The sequence below is a fragment of the Agelaius tricolor genome, unplaced genomic scaffold (genome assembly GCF_023055355.1).
Source record: "Agelaius tricolor isolate 1412-34295 unplaced genomic scaffold, bAgeTri1.0.p SCAF_33, whole genome shotgun sequence".
In the NCBI taxonomy this organism is placed as follows: domain Eukaryota; kingdom Metazoa; phylum Chordata; class Aves; order Passeriformes; family Icteridae; genus Agelaius; species Agelaius tricolor.
In genome coordinates this window covers 2895861-2912043 of record NW_027269293.1, presented here as the reverse complement: position 1 = coordinate 2912043, position 16183 = coordinate 2895861, and the positions used below count along the sequence as shown (strand labels likewise).

The following is a 16183-nucleotide window of genomic DNA, read 5'->3' as shown; positions in this document are numbered from 1 at the left end:
TCAGAGATGTCACATCCCAACCCTTCATACCAGGTGGGTGTGTAGAGAAGAGCCCCCACCAGGTAAAAAAGAGATGCAGAGATGGCCTCAGCCCTGATTAGACACCAGAGACTCCAGAGCTGCACTCACAGACACATAAACTTCTTTGTTTTTGATCAGGGTGGCAGGGGAAGGGCTGAAGCCAATGGCTGAACCCAGAGGCAATGTGAGGTGTCAGTGAGAAGCCAGCCCTGCCCACATCACCCACTGCAGGCCTCTAAGGGATCTCTCATCCATTCTTAACATCATTTCCAACAGTGAGACTGAAACACCCTGAAGATTCTGGTCTCTTTTTATTGCCCACAGCACAGATAAGGACCTTAAATTCAACCCTAAACCAAGGGGCTGAAGTAAAATGCCCAGACTTCAGTAAAACTTAGGTGTACAAGTAAACAACCAAAAGTTACAGATTCTATCTGATTTAAACAGATTTTTTTTTAAAGGAGTATCACACAACCAGAAATACAAACATTCAGATAAAATATTATAAATATATCTCATGATCTTGACAGTGACAGTCACTACAAACTGTTTGGGAATGTGAAACAAAAGCCTTCCAAATCTAAATGAAATGCTGTCCCACAGCACAAACAGCAGCACACAAACCCTGCCCTGGCCCCTACAAAACTGCTCTCAGGGGCAGCATTAACAACACAGGGCATGGAATGGAGAGAAAAGGAGAAGAAACAGATCAGTAAAGCAAGGAAAAGAAGCAAAATGAGTTAATGGATCTGGAAAGGGCTGAAGTTGCAAACCTTCTCCACCTGGAGGAGGCATTTGAGCTGCTGAGAGCTCCCCATTAAATTACCAGATTCTCTTGTTCCCAACCTTCCAGCTCTGAACTTCTCAGTAAATGCTGCTCTGCCCAAGCTGTCCCCTGCAGGCTGACAGCACCTCCATCTCAGGATCCTTTCCCTTCAGACATTATTTCCCCATCATGTGATCTTTTCTGCAACAGCATTTTGGCCTTGACAATGTGCTGGGGGCTGCTGCAGGACTGAGACAGCTCAGCAGTGATGGGGGAGGCAGTGGAGGGAGCTGCAGACAGGAGAATCAGCTGCAGACCAGTGAGCTGAACACATTAAAAAGCCAGTTCTGCTGCAGGGATGGATCTGCCTCTTATTGGGCTGAGCAGGTGTAGGAATGAAGGAATCTCTTCCCAAAGGCTGCAGGAGCCCCAGTGCCACACAGTAATGTCCTGGGGAAGACATTACCAGGCTGATGGCACCCTCAGATAGCTGGGAAAGTGCTGGGGAAGATGAAACAGGAAAGCCTTATCAATATGATTGTCTGGCAAAAGATTTTGAGAATATGGAAACTATAAGTGAGATTGAAATGAAAGCAAGCTTTGAGATCCCTTAGTTACTGAACAACTGGAAAACAATGGTGTGGCTGGCTGAAGGTGATCCCCTTTTGATGGAACAACACCCTCTGCTTGCAGACAGCTCCAAGGGTCAGAGCAGACCCTGCCAGCTTGGCAGAAGGGGCCCAAAGAGGAGTTTTTAGGATTTAAAATGTAACACAGTATGGTAATGTAGTGATTCTTATAGGCTGTATGGAAATGCTATAGGATTTGTGTATTGTACTAGATTGGTTAGTGAGAATCAGAATATTCAACACAGAAGAAGATTTATTGTATTGGAATGGGAACCTCACTCTCTTACCCCTTTTGCTCTCTTACCTTTTTTACTCCCTCACCCTCTCATCCTCTCTCCCCTCTCTTCTCTCAGTCCTGCTCCAGCTGTGCCTGGCAGCTCCCAGCAGGGCCCTGCACCCAGGCCCTTTGCAATGAACCCCAAGTTCCTGACCTGGCTGCAGAGATCTCTCATCTCTGACCATCCCACCCCCAATGCTCCTGCAGGAAAGAGTGGAGGGGGCAGTCACACCATCACCCTCAGGACCTGCTGTGTCCCTGCACTGCCCTCCTGCCCCCCAGCTCTCTGCCACACTCAGACCCCTCCTCACACAGAGCAAGGCAGAGTCAGGACCCTGTGCCTCATTTCCTGGTCCCCCTCACAAGCACAGGGCCACCAAAGGAGAAGCAAGGAGAGATGACAACTACCTCCACGGCTCTCGCTGTCCGCAGGCTTCACCTGGATCGGGCGTGCCATCTGCAAGGGAACAGAAATGCAGAGGTTATTGCTTGGCCCAGTGCCCAGCACAGGCTGCTGAAGGCACTGGCAACAGGGCACAGGAAGGAGAGAGGCAGAAGGGAAACCAAGACATTGTGATGGCCAGCAGTACCCTTGAAGAAGGGAGCATTTTATTCCAAAAAGGAACCTGGCGCTTTTCCCCATTCAGCTCTCCTGGAAATGCCCACCATGCACAAAGCTCTGCCTCCTCAGCACCGAGAGGACTCTGAGGAAGCAGCTCAGCACCATGTGACTGGAGCCTGAGCAGTGGCCTGAGGTGAGACTGTGCCTGGAAGCTCTTCCTGTGTCTGCCCTGACTCAGTGCAGGCACGGCCACGTCACCCACCACGGACTGTCCTTGCAGCAGGGAGGAGGCACTGCCTGAGAACATGGCCAGGAGCAGCACAGCAGGCAGGGCTCTGCTGTTCCCCCTCCCCAGCCCTCACAGAGACACCAGAGAAGCTCTTGAGAACGTGGCCAGGAGCAGCACAGCAGGCAGGGCTCTGCTGTTCCCCCTTCCCCAGCTCTCACACAGACACCAGAGCAGCTCTTGAGAAGGGCAGTGCTGCTCTCCAACATCTCTCATCTCTGGCCCTCATGGGAAATGCTCAGGTTGGAAGTGGCAAAACTCCTCTTGTTTGGGTGTGGAGAAGAGGCTTTTCCTTCTCTTGCAGCCATTAGTGTCATCAGCAATAATCCAAGCACAAACAAGGCTGAAGGGTAGCTTAGCTCACATGGTTTGGGGACTCTCCAGGTAAGACAGAAGAAGCTGCATTAAGGAGCACACAGCTTTAACTGTCTGCTTTGAAAAGCAGGGCAAAACTCATCTGCTGGCAGGGCTGTGTGTCCTGTGCTGCCCAGAGAGGCAGCTGACAAGCTGTAGCCTCCTTTCCCAGCTAGCAGGATCCAAGTGCACCAGAATATCCTCCAAGGAATGGTGCACAGGGCAGATTTCCACATTCACAGCACATCTCACTCCATGTCTCTCAGCATCACTCACAGAGGCTGACAGTGACCTGAATCAGTGACATTCATAATAAAAAACAATCAGAGTATTGCAGGCAAGGCCTGCACACGAGCTGCAGGTCCAGGCACAGTCTGCCCCCTCTTTTAGGAAACCCCTAAGGAGAACCAGCAACAAAACAGAAAATGAAATCAAGCCATAAAAGTCAACAACTGAGATGTGTTTAAAAGCCAGCATGAAATATGTGGAGGGCTGTGAGTCTCCAGAGTGGCCAGGAACCAGAGGCAGAGCTGGAGGAAACCTGTGAGGTGGCTCTGCAGTTCATAGGGCAGAGATGCCAACCAGGAGGTGACAGCTGGCATGGCATGGACACAGCCTGGCAGCTGAGGGGCTCCTGGCATGGCATGGACACAGCCTGGCAGCTGAGGGGTTCCTGGCCTGGCAGGGCATGGCATGGCACACAGCCTGGCAGCTGAGGGGCTCCTGGCATGGCAGGGCATGGCATGGCAGGGCATAGCATGGCATGGCACACAGCCTGGCAGCTGAGGGCTCTGAAGCTGTTTTCCTCTGGCTGATGGAACTCAGGCAGGAGGAGCAGAGGCTGGGAGCAGGCCCACACCATTCCTGCCCCAAGGATTGACCATGGAGCTGTTGAAGATGGCCCCAGGGATGGGCTGGCAGCTCCTCAGAGCAAGGCCAAGCTGCTGCCATGCTCCACCTCGACAGACAACAGCCCCAAGAGCTGCTGAATCATTCAGGGAAGAGGGAGAGGCTACAGGTCCTTTCCCCACTCCTGCTCAGCTGCAGGGATCTGCAGAGCTCCTCATGTCCTGCTCTTGCTGCCATGTGGCCCCAGCCCTTGCAGCACTGGAGCTCTCCAGGAGCTGCTGAGGGCCCAGCAGCCCTTGGCTGAGCCGAGTGGGATGTGGGGCAGGGATTCAGGAGTCTGAGGTCAGAGATTGTTGTTGCACAAAGCCTCAATTTCCTTGCTGAGAGGCTGCTGTCAGTGCTCACGGTCCCTGGCACCCTGCCTGTGTGAGGCTGAGTGGGAGAGGGCAGGCAGCCCAGATGTGTGCTCAGAAGAGAGAGCTCCCTGCAGAGCCAGCAGAGGCAGCTGGCCACGTCACATCCAGGACATGGATTCCCCCAGCACCAAGGAATAGTTTTGTTTCTACCCAGGATGCAAAACCAGGGCTAAACTAACTGAACTGATGGGGAGGGAGATGAGGCACAGACTGAGATCTCAGCTTCTGTGAGGAAGCCAAAGCCCCAAAGCCATGTGGGGGTAGGAGGGGCGGCAGGGATGCTGTGCAAATGCAGGGCACACACATCCAGCACCTCCCTCCAGGGATGCAGGGGCTGAGGGAAGGATGGGGGCAGGAGAGGGGGAGGTTAAGTACCTGAGGCCATCTCCCTGTCCCCTCCCCCAACAGGGCTGTCACTCCAGCTCCCAGCACCTAGGATAAAGGAGGTGTTGTCATGGAAACGGTTATTCACCACATGGAACCTGACATTTGCAGTTGCCATGGAAACCAGCTCTTGGGGGCATTCCCTCTGCTTTGCACAAAAGAGACATTTTGATATCATCTCTGGGGAAGGGGCCCCCTCTCCCCATCTGTCCATCCCTGTCCTTTGCCCCGTGGCAGGGACGTGACCCCAGGGGTGGTGATCCCACCAAACCTGAAATCCTGGGGCAGTGCATCCCTCAGGGCCACTGAGCCAGTGAGGTGATGTGCCCACGGCTGGGCCCCAGCACAGTGCCCTGGCAGCGAGGTGGCAGTGCCAGCACAGCAATGGTGCAACCCCAGAGGCAGCTCCTGCCAGGGGCTACAAGAGGAGGCACAGCCAGCACCCCCAGCTATGGCCACAGCTCCTCTCCTGCCCACCTGAAACTGCACCTGCCTTGGGCACACAAAGACTTTCCCCCTGCCCGTATCAGATCAAGTCCTGCCCATTTCCAGAGGCTTTGCCAGCTCCAGGGACTTTGAGAGACACCCACCAAGCTGAGGTCAGGTCTCTGAGCTGGTCTTTATCTGCTTTGGAAGATTTGGGTAAAGAGAAGAAGAAAACAAGATACAAGAGATGTGTCCAGATGCTGAGGCTTGGAGAAGAGCAGCAGGATTGTGTGGCAGCTTCTTCCTGAAACAGGAGGTGTCCCAGCTGAGGCAGAGGGAGCCATGGCTCTCCTTGCACACAAGAGGTTTCCCTGAAGAAGGACACCACCACTCTCATTTGTTCATCTCACCAAAGATGAACAAATTATCAAAGGCCTCTCAAGCAGAGGGAGTCCACAGCAGCTTTAACTCAACCACCTTAAGGCCTTAAGAACCGTCCCTGGGAGATCCTAAATTCTGTTCACAGGTCTCAGACAAAGAGCTCTGTCCCCTACAGGACACACAGTAGGAATGGTCAAGTTTCACCTCTCCTATTTGAGGGAGAAAGAGAAGAACAGGGCAGCAAGGAGGACCCACTTCTGGAAGTACAAATTCTCCTGGCCTCCAGTCATCACCTGAGGCTGCACAGTAATCAGAGAGCACACCTGAATAAGAAAATTGTATTTGTATATACCCAGCTGGGCCCAGAATCCAGCAGTCAGGATGTGCCTGCCCTGAATTCCCAGAGTGGAAAGACATGGATGCCTTTTACCACACAGGAACACAGAGGTGAGCACATGTGTAGGATGGAGAATTCCAGCAAATGATTCATGAGCCTGCACCTGCCTCACAAGCTGAGCTTCATCTTCCCTGTTCAATTATTCAGCTGAGCATCATTAGTCTTCATTTCTTAAGAATATCACATGAACATTTGGCACCTGCTGTCAGGACACCATGGGCCCAATGTCCCCTGTGCCATCCCTCACCCTCACACCTCAGGCTCCTCCCTACCCACTGCTGCTGACACTGACAGGGCTGGCAGCTCCATGACCCACTGCACTCAGGAAATCCTCTGGAGCAGCAGTGGGCACCAGATGGGCAGCAAAGCTCCTGCTCCAGCTTTTCCCTCACATTTCCCTCCTGGCTGGATGCACAACACAGCTGTCCCTGCTCTCAGCTCTCACAGAGGTTTCTCTGCCTGCACCACTGCCCCTCTCAGGAGCCTGCAGCCTTTGTTGGCTTTCTGGAGGGGTTCCTGGTGGGAAGCAATGGGGCAGCCAGCCTCAGGAGTGTCACACAGCATCCATGTCCTGTGCAGCCCTCTGAGAACTGTGAGGAGACACCCACAGGGAGGTCACTGCAGCCCAGAGACTCCAGGGAAGGGGAAAGGCTAAGAGGCCTTGCTGGAAGTGTCTGGATTACACCCACCCCAAATGCCAGGACTGGGCAGCACAGAGAAGCAGGGAACCCTGCTCTGCCTGGGCTCCCCCTCTGCTTTTGAGGAGATGCTCCCCACCTTTGCAGCACTCTAGAGAACAAGAATCTGGCATCAGACATCCTGGCACTCCTAAAGTCAGAGGAAGCTTTGCTCTTGGTTTCACCAAGGCCAAAATGCACCACTTTTCTCACCACACCCCAAATAAAGACTTGTGGAGGTGAACCAGCTCCCCATGTTCAGTCAGTGCCCAGCAGGAGATGTCAGTCAGCTCAGCAATCTGGTAGCCCTGCTCTTCAAGGAGAAGATTCCCAGATCCCCCTTTTCTCCAGCTTTCAAATTGCAAATGCTGGATGGAAGGAAAAAGCCCCCTGAGACAGCAGGGCAAGCCTCTCTATTAATTACAAGTAAGTGATGTAAAATAGCCCCTTAGGTGCAATGCAGGGGAAGTTCCCAGTGTTAAGAGGGTCAGAAGCAGAGTGCACAAAGCACACAATGCAGGCTGCCTCCTCTGGGATGGCAGCAACCAAAAGGCATCCAAGGCCACTGGCAGAATTAGGTCCTAGGCTCTCCACTTTACAAATTGTGTAGGGCTTGTCCTCCTCTGGCCAGTTAAAAATGCCCTTTCTGAATGGTCATAATCACTTCTAACTGGGCAGAGCACATAAATCTAAATGCTAATTTGTTCATTTGGACTCTGTTTCTGATTGGGAATGCAAGCAGGGATGGATTTGTGCCAGTCTCAGTGCTCAAGTGTCCTGCTTGCACCTTCCCTCTGCCACCTCAGTGTGCCTTAGTCCTGTCCAGGAGAACCATCCTTCCTGAGAAAGAGGGGCTGTCTCATACAGAAACATGAGCAACATTAGTACCAAGCTCTGGCACAGCTCTACAGGCTGCTTATGAATTCACCTCATTCAATCCTGCTATGGAGGAGACAAGGATAATTATGAGCAGTGTGTTCCAGGTGGAGGAATTGAGGCATGTGGTGATGAAGATCATGCAGAAAGTCTGTGGCAGAAGCAGGATGTGAATCCCAGAGTACAAACCACACAGCTTCTGCCTGCAAGGCTCAGCTACATCTTTATGCACAAGCAAGGAAGATTGCTGAAGGACTGATGAAACTGGAAACCCAAAAACTCCTCTAGAAAGTTCATCAAGATCACAAGAGATCCTTCTGACCTCCAGAATGCCGTGGGCCTGAGGACTCAGGCACAGCTGGGTGCTCAGACCCACAGTCCAGTGTCAGCTGCAGCATCTTGCTTCAGAGACTTGCCCAAGATTGCCACATTTGCCAAGGAATTGCCCCAAGGAATGCTTAGGGCTTAAGGCCTGCAAAAAGCAGCAGTAAGATGGGTCACCAAATTGTGCAAGAAAGCTGCAGAGGGAAAAGCTGGGAGCCCACACTCAGCTGGCTTTGATCTCTGCACTGAAAGGACACCCAGCACCCTGAGCCTTCCCCTGGTGCCCCACGGGTCCAGGGAGCACCTCCAGGGCCTTCTCTGTGCACAGGCTGCAGCCTGCAAGGACCCCAAAAAGCAGGGAAGGGAAGAGCCTGTGACAGCAGTGTCTGAGCTGATGGGCACAGCAGCTCTGCAGAGGTTCACTGCTGCAGCCATGCCCTTCTGCTGCCCCATGGCAGGGTAATGACAGTGGCCAGGAAAAGACATTTCTGGTGATGTAACAGAGGGGGGCAGGCACAGGGACCCTCTGCCTGCACACAGAGCGGCTGTGCCAGTTCCCTTGGCAACCACTAACACTGACAATCCCAGCAGAGCAAAACCTCCGTGGATACTGACACACCCACGGGAAAATCCACCCCAAACGGGCCCAAGCCCCAAATAAATCCCCTGAGCCTGCTCTGGGCTGATATGAGAGAAGCTGTTTCCCTTTAGGGGTGCTGGCAGTGAGAAAAGAGGCCCCAGGTGACTGCAGGATGCCCCTGGAAACAGGAAAATCCCACTTGGAGAAGGCCCTCAGTGATCTGGTGTAGCCAGCCCTGCTTTGAGTGGGCTTTGAGCACAGACCCCAGGGGTCTCTTGCACCATAAATTATCCTATGGTCCCACCTCCATCCATGCTCACAAACACTTGTGTGCAGGCACACACCCCCAGTGACCCCATGGGAATGTGGAACCTCACCCAGGACGGGGGGGCCCTTGCAAAGAGCAGGGTCTGTGTGGGCTGGTGTGCAGGTACAGCTGAGTTCACCAGCACAGCAAAGTGAGGCCACCAGGAAAGAGGCAAAAGTCAAAGCTTTGTGCTGCAAGGAGATGCCAGGGCCTGGCTGTGCCAAGGGCAGCAATTTCTCTGCAGAAAGGAAGAGCCCTCGTGCACAGGACGGAGTCTCTGTGTGTGTCCACTGGGGCAGCACGTGGCAATGGGTGCTGATCTTTAATTTCACTGTTCTGCCAATCCCACAGGGAACAGGAGGCAATGTCTGCCTTGGCAGCTTCATCCTCAGTGCAGGCCCTTCAGTGGGCTTTGCCTCACTGAGAGGTCTCAGCCCCTCACATCAAACCCTCCACAGCACAAGAATTTTCAATTCCCTCTGCACTGCACAGGCACTTCTGCTGCTTCTTGCCCAGGGGCTGCTTTAGCCCAGCACCTTCATGTCCTGGTGCTGCCATTTCCATGAGACAGAAATAGAGAGAGCGTGCCAAGGCTAACTGACAATGCTGCAAGGCTCTCAGCAATGAGATTGTCCATCAAACCTGCAGCATGGACATGGGAAAAACTCCTCCACCCTGCCCTGTTCAAGGGTTCCAGCTGCAAAGATCAATGAGCAGGGCCCAGCTTCAAACCTCAGCCAAGCCCTCAACAGCACAAGAATTTTCAATTCCCTCTGCACTGAACAGGCACTTCTGCTGCTGCTTCTGGGCTGCTTTAGCCCAGCACCTTCGTGTCCTGGTGCTGCCATTTCCATGGGACAGCCCTGCCATGCTCTCTGTGTGTCTAACTGACAATGCTGCATGGCTCTCAGCAATGGGATTGTCCATCAAACCTGCAGCATGGACATGGGAAAAACTCCTCCACCCTGCCCTGTTCAAGGGTTCCAGCTGCAAAGATTAATGAGCAGGGCCCAGCTTCAAACCTCAGCCAAACATTTAAACCACCTGAAACTTTCAGAAATCCTGGTCCAGGCTAGTGCACAAATGAGAGGGGAGGGAAGAACGAGATGCTCTGCCCTCTCCACCAAAGTCCCTCCAGTGACCTGTGCTCCCTCCTGCCACCATGGGCTGTGGATCCTGCCAGATGGCCCAGGTGAGCCCTTGCTCCTGGCAGCACAGGACCCAGCCTGCCCACAGGGATGCCCCCTGCTCCAGCTCTGCTGGGTCTCTGCACGAGGCTGGTGCCCAACCACCTGAATTAGTGCTGCAGCATCTCAACCCCTGGTGCATTCCCAGAGTCTGTGTCTGCTCTCATGCTGCTGCTCTCTGTAATTTTCCATTCCTGTGTCCCTGCATCCATGAGTTCTCCCTATGATGTAGCCACATTTCAGTACCCTCATCACTGCTCTTAAACTGCCCGTATTCCCAGCTTGGATCAATACCAATTTCTGCCACTTACTTGCCTACCTTTCAGCAGGCCTTTCTTTGTTCTGCATAGAAATAAAACTGTAACTGTACCTTGCCAAAAGAATTACTTTTTTAAACCTCCCCCCCCTCCACTTCCTCCCTCTATTCTTCTTCCTCTTCTTCTTCAGGAGCAATTTTATGTAATTTGCAACTGTCTGGCTGCAAATGAAAAGAGACATAAAGCGTTTCTGCGAAATATTGAAAAGCTGGATGCTTTTCCCTCAAATTTCACTTAGCAAGAGGCTTTAACTTGCTGTGTGATCACTGTGTGTCATTAATAACCTCTCCAATTCCTTTCAGAACTCAGCAAAGTGAAGGCACAATCACGAATCAAAGGCATGGGTTATTGAGATATAATATCATTGCACTGAGGCAGGGAGGAGTGTGCCAGGGAGTGGGGAGAAGGTGAAACACTGCACTGCTGGGCTGGCTGGCAGCTGAACAGGGCACCAAATTTAGGAAACGGCCTTAAAGGCCTGATTTCAACAATTCAGCAGCTCTGAGGGCAGCACAGGTGTGTTAGATAATACAATATGCAGCTGTACAGGTGAGGCTGGTTGAGTCACCATCAAATGTGGCACTTAAGGACATGGTTCAGTGCACTTGGCAGGGCTGGGTTAATGGTTGGATTCAATAATCTCAGAGATCCTTCCCAACATGATGATTCTATGACAATCTTGTTACTTTACACCCTGAGCACACTGGTCCATAGAAAAGAATGTAAAAGTCAAAATTCTGTCTACCTCAGAAAAAGATGCTGAGCCTTCCTGTTAAAAAATAAGCTTTTTAGTTTAAATTCCATTCAGTTACCATACATCCAACAGCACTCAATTCAGAGACAAAAGAGAATTCTGACCTCACATAAAGAGAACTTGCCCCAAATAATGCCACAGGAATAAATACAGACAACAGTGATTCCTATTGACTTGTGTGGAAAACCTAAAATATAAATATAACTATAGAAAAAAGCCTAGGTAAGCTACACTGCACTCATGGCCCTGCAGGTCATGGAGGGCTCAGCAACACCTCTGTGGGCCCAGACCCACCCAGTGACAGCCTGGAGGAGAACCCAGAATCCTGCTCCAGAGGCCTGATCACAGCCTGAGACTGTCTCAGAAACCATATCAGAGCATTTCCATAACTCTCTCCTCACCAAATCCTCCATCAAGACCAAAAAAAGTAATTTGTCTCTATTCAGGCTCGTGAACTGTTGGGTTCAAGCACAGCTCTCTGCACTGAGGCCAACAAAGGGAGGTACTTTGGTTCTTGTGGCACCTGCAATTGCTGGGTGGTACAACAGCAAGTGTAGGACCAGCACAAGATCCTTGCCCTGCCAGCTTCACCCCTTGCTGTCTGTAAAGCTCCTGTCATGCACTCAGGTGACAGCTTGTGTCACCCTACACTTCACAAGCCTTCAGCTTTCTTTATTCTCCTGCTATGTGCAATGCAGAGAAAGGATATGGCTAAAAGGACAAGAAATCAGTTGGTTATCAGACTGTGGCCCACTGACTGAAATCTCAATGGTGTGGTCACAACATTCTGAGCCCTTCCTGAACTCCTGGGGATGGGCTTTGCCCCAGAGATCACCAGAAGATGATCCAGGTGTGAATATACAGAGATGAAATTTTACATCCTTGCTCCTAAAACAGGGAAGAACTGCCTGGCTCTCCTGTCTGTGATTGATTTCCAAAGTGTTGCCCACAAGGACAGGTGATGCTACACAAACAGCACCAGACCATGGCTGGAAGCCAGCTCAGCTCACCCAGCCCATGTCCATGCCAAGCAACCATCTCCACATGCCCAAAGAGAGAGAGAGAATTGTGCCTTCTTGGTCACTGAGGGACTGAACAAAAGAGAAACCAAATGTGATGAAGTGGTATATTGGCAGCCTGAAAATAGCTCCAAATGCAGCACAGCTCATCTTCATCCTAATCCTGAAACATAATTACACCACACTGCTCATTAACTGTCTCCAGACAAGTATGTTCAAAAGTGCTCACCTACCACAGATTTCTTACTGTTCCCAGGCAGTGTCTTACACCTCCCTTAACATAAAAAGCCTTTAGATCACCACATCATAGACAAATTGCTGCTTTAAACACTGCTCCATGCAGCTCTCTACAACCCCTGAGAGCACAGACAGCAGAGAACACAGTGAAACAAGCAACAAATCCCCCATGTAGAACTGTAGCAAAGCTGAGATTGCCTTGAATCCACCAAGCCTCCCATGAATAATTTTTCAGAGACACATCTGACTTCCCCACTGCATTGACAGCACTGTATCATGACTCCTCTCAACTGCTCCTCCATCCTCTGACTTGTTCTTATAGGCACTGTCAGCTCTGCCCTGCACCAACACACGAGGTTACACTGCTTTAGTTTAAAAATCCAACCATTTCCCACCACACAAAAATATCTCAGGCAGATCTGGGCTGGTTATTTGTACTCTTCCCCCTGGCTGGCCTGAGATAAGGACCTTGTTAAGTGATAATTGAGTCACATGCATTTTCCAGCACAGGCCCATGCCAAAAAAGCACAAGCAAACAAATACAGAAAAGGATGTGAGTGTGTGTGTGTGGAGGTCTTGAGGGCAGCTGGGAGAGGTGAGAGAAGCTCTTTGGACCTGTATGGGTTAAAGAAAAAATGTTATGGTTAAGAATTCCTAACCACCCTCCAGAGACCCCTGGTTTACATTAATTATTCTGTTGCCTTGAGCACTCAGGGCCTCCTGTGAGCTTCTATCTATAAGTACCCAACTCCTCCTCCTACTCACCTCCAAACGAATCCTTTCAATGTGCTTGATCAACCCCCTCAGTACAGCAAGGGAACTGCCCAGTCAAAGCTCCTAAATCACACCAAAATGGGAAGGGCAACAATCCAGAACTCCTTCCAGCTCTCCAGCAGGTCCCAGGGAGGCAGAGGACAGCCAGGCAAGGAGGGACCTGTTCCACAGTGCCCAGCCTCCCTCAAACCCCACTGAAGGATTGTAAAATCCCACTGAAGGATGTAAAATTTCAAAATTTCTGCTCCCAAGACCAGCTGTGAGTGAGCAAGACCCAGGAGCAGACCAGCAGTCCTTCTCTCACCTAAAAATAACTCATTTCTCTTCCAAACAATGGCATGTGGCAAGTGTGTATTTTATTTTTGAGAGGCTGATCCAATTCAGCCACTGCATCAGAGCTCCATCCAGGCACCCTGCAGGGCAATGGCAGATTAGAATTGGATGCACCAGGAGGTTCTGCACACCTGGAAAAAGGCTCTGCTATCTTATCTTGTGTGAGGTTTTCAGCAATGCCCACTGTGCACCTACACACTTCACCCCAAAGCCCACAGGGATAGAAAGCTGAAGGAGTCCTGTCACACCCCAGAGAGCAAAGAGCAGCACAGAAAGAGGAAAAAAAGCAGAAAAGCAGCAGCTCTGAGGAGCAATGCTGTGCTTCCACTCCCAGATCCCTGTTCCAAGCCCTGAAACAAACACCCTTCTCTTCCACAAGCAGGAGAATTGATCTGAGCCACATCTCACCCTCACTCCCTCCCCTGAAAATTCCCCATCATCCTGCCCACAGCATCAGCTCCAGACAATTCACTGGGACTTACCCCTGGCAAAGTCTTCTGTTCATGCAGGGCTGTCTGGGCTTTGATGGCAGAGTCTCTGGCACAGTATGTGAGGAATGCACAACCTGCAGCAGATACACAGAGTGTCAACTTAGACAGGCACTTGCAGATGAACATCAACACAAATGTTACATAATTTGGATGTGTCTAAAGCTCCAGGGGGAAAAAAAAGACAAAGAAACAATGTGAAAGGACTTGCAGGCCACATCTGAAGTCGATTAAGAGCTGGAAAAGGGTTCCAGTGAATAAAGGGGCTTGACACAGGTGTTGAACAAGGTGAGACACAATGGGGGAGCAAAAGGAAAGCTGATCCTGCCTGTGGCACAAACAGCCCCAAACACAAGGATCAGGAGAGAGGCAAGGACCAGCATGATTACTGATTAGAAGAAGGAAAGAAGCAAGGAAAGAAGAGAAGTATCTGGGATTTTAGGCTTACACAAAAGCTCCACGATCCAGACTCACAAATTAGGGAGCTGTGGCAGGAGAGGCCTGGCCCTGTGTGATGCACACAAACACACACCAAAGCACCACAAGGGCAACACAGAGCCCAGCAGAGCATCCTGCATCCTGACAGGGCCAACCTGAGAAGGCAGATGAAAAGCACAGAGAAAAGGCCAGATCCTGACATTCTTAGTCAAGATATGACTCAACACCTCAGACGAATTCTGGAGCCAAGGGAGGAGGGGGAGGAGTTGTAGCCCCTCCAGGAAGAAGAGGGATCATCTTTGGGTGCTCTGATGCTAAGAATAAGCAAAGGGAAAATCTGGCTGGTTATCAAGAAGCATTTCCTAGCAGAAAGAGCTTTAGACTGTGGAATGATCTCCCCAGGGAAGTGCCTGGAGCTCTGTCACTTGAGTTGTTTCAGATGAGGGTAGGCAAAGCACTGGAGAATAGACTCAGAATGCATCTGACCCCCTCACTCATCCCCCTGCTATCCACAGTGGCATTTCATATCCCAAGCAAAGGCAGGACGAGTCCCTCTGGCCTGCTGATGAATATCCCTGTCCACACTGCTGTGCTGGGCTGCACATGCATTGTTCTGGTCAGAGAAGCCCATTTTTCTGCCTCCACATCCTTGTGCCTGGCTTGGGGCGCTCCAAAGCTGCTTCAGCTCTCCCTGAGCTGCACCCAAAGGTGGTGCAGGGACTGTCTGGGCCTCTCCCCTCCAGCCCAGTGGGACTCCAGGTATACACAACACCCTGAGGCCAGCTCCTCAGGACAATCCCAACCACAGCAACATCATTATCCTGCTCTTCCATCCCAGCTCCAAGAAGTTGCTGCAGGTAAGCACATCACATCTGTCCTCACACCTCTTTGCTAGGGGAAAAAGCCTTCCATGAACAGCACACAAGCACTAGGTATCTCTGAGAGGTCATTAAAGCTCCTTATTGCCCAGATTTTGAATGCTGCACCAAATGTGGGACCAACAGGTAATTTAACAAATATAGTGAGGCCAGGAAGAATGCAGGTGATGCAGTGCTCCTGGCAAAGGCAGCTGGCTCTGCTGTGGTGGGGAAGCTCCCCTCAGCTTTCACACTTCCCATGGGCTGCTCTGACATCAAGCCCCAAAAGCAGCCCTATAACCAGAGAGACCAGATTCTACAACCTCTATAATCTATTTCTAACAGATCTGAAGGCCTGGTCACAAACACAGATACCCAACTCCACCTGCTGCTCCAGGCTGCTACTTTGCAAGTCATACAAGACTCAGAATTCTAAGATAATTTGGGCCAGGTTTAGCTCACGAAACTCCAAAGTCAGCACTTGGGAATAAGCAATTTATTCCACTAAAAGCTTCAATGCATTGGTACTATGCCCACGTGCAGTGAAGGCACTATTCTTGCCTCAGGAGCATCAGCCATCAACCTCAGAAAACCCAGGATAGGAGTGGAGTTATGTCAAGCAGGCAAACCCCATCCTTGAGTCCATTATTCCAGTGCTCAGCAATGGCAAAACTGAGGCAAAGCACCCTCAAAAACCCCAGTCCATGGGAGGACAAGCTGAAAATGAGACCTGGACAAAGACACAGCATTCAGTGGGGATAAAGGAGAGACATTCCCCACACAGGGAGGTACTGTTACCATGCCAGATCAGGGATTTGTCAAGGCCAGCAACACCTAGGCCCACCAGCACCAATGAAAAAGTGCCAGGAATCCCCTCCTTAGAGCCCTCTGGTCCTCCTCTCCCCTAGGGCAAAGGCAGAAACGTTGCTCATCTTTTAGCAGCTCAGTACCAAGAGGCAGCAGCTCCCAGAGACAGAAACTGTGGAGCCTGAAGATGCCTCCCTCCAACCCAAATGCAATCCCCACTGCTGCTCTGCCTTCCAAGGGTGTGGGCATTTGCTCAGCAGGAGCCACTTGTGCTCCTGCTCCTCACTCAAGCATGGAGCAGCACTCAGGCAGCCTCTAATGTCCTGCCTGGACTGGGGCTGCAGGTACAGGACAGCCTGGTCCACTGCTCTTCATGTCCCTAAGCTTTGAGGACATTCCTCTCATTCTTACTGCCCCAACTGCAGCAACCTGGGAAGCTGTACTGGCTCTGGAAAGGAGG

The 16183-nt window shown here is 51.3% G+C and overlaps 1 protein-coding gene across 2 annotated transcripts in view; it reads right to left on the bottom strand.

The window, feature by feature from the left end:
• Positions 1-16183, bottom strand: part of CELF5 (CUGBP Elav-like family member 5) — a 40997-nt gene that overhangs the window by 20667 nt on the left and 4147 nt on the right. Inside the window, exons 2-3 of one of the 2 annotated variants that reach the window (XM_071451642.1) lie at positions 13616-13698; positions 2099-2150 (exon numbers count right to left, since the gene is read on the bottom strand). In XM_071451642.1, the coding sequence (XP_071307743.1) occupies positions 2099-2150; positions 13616-13698 (135 nt within the window). The remainder of the gene's footprint in view (positions 1-2098; positions 2151-13615; positions 13699-16183) is intronic. The other variant, XM_071451643.1, reaches the window with a different exon arrangement.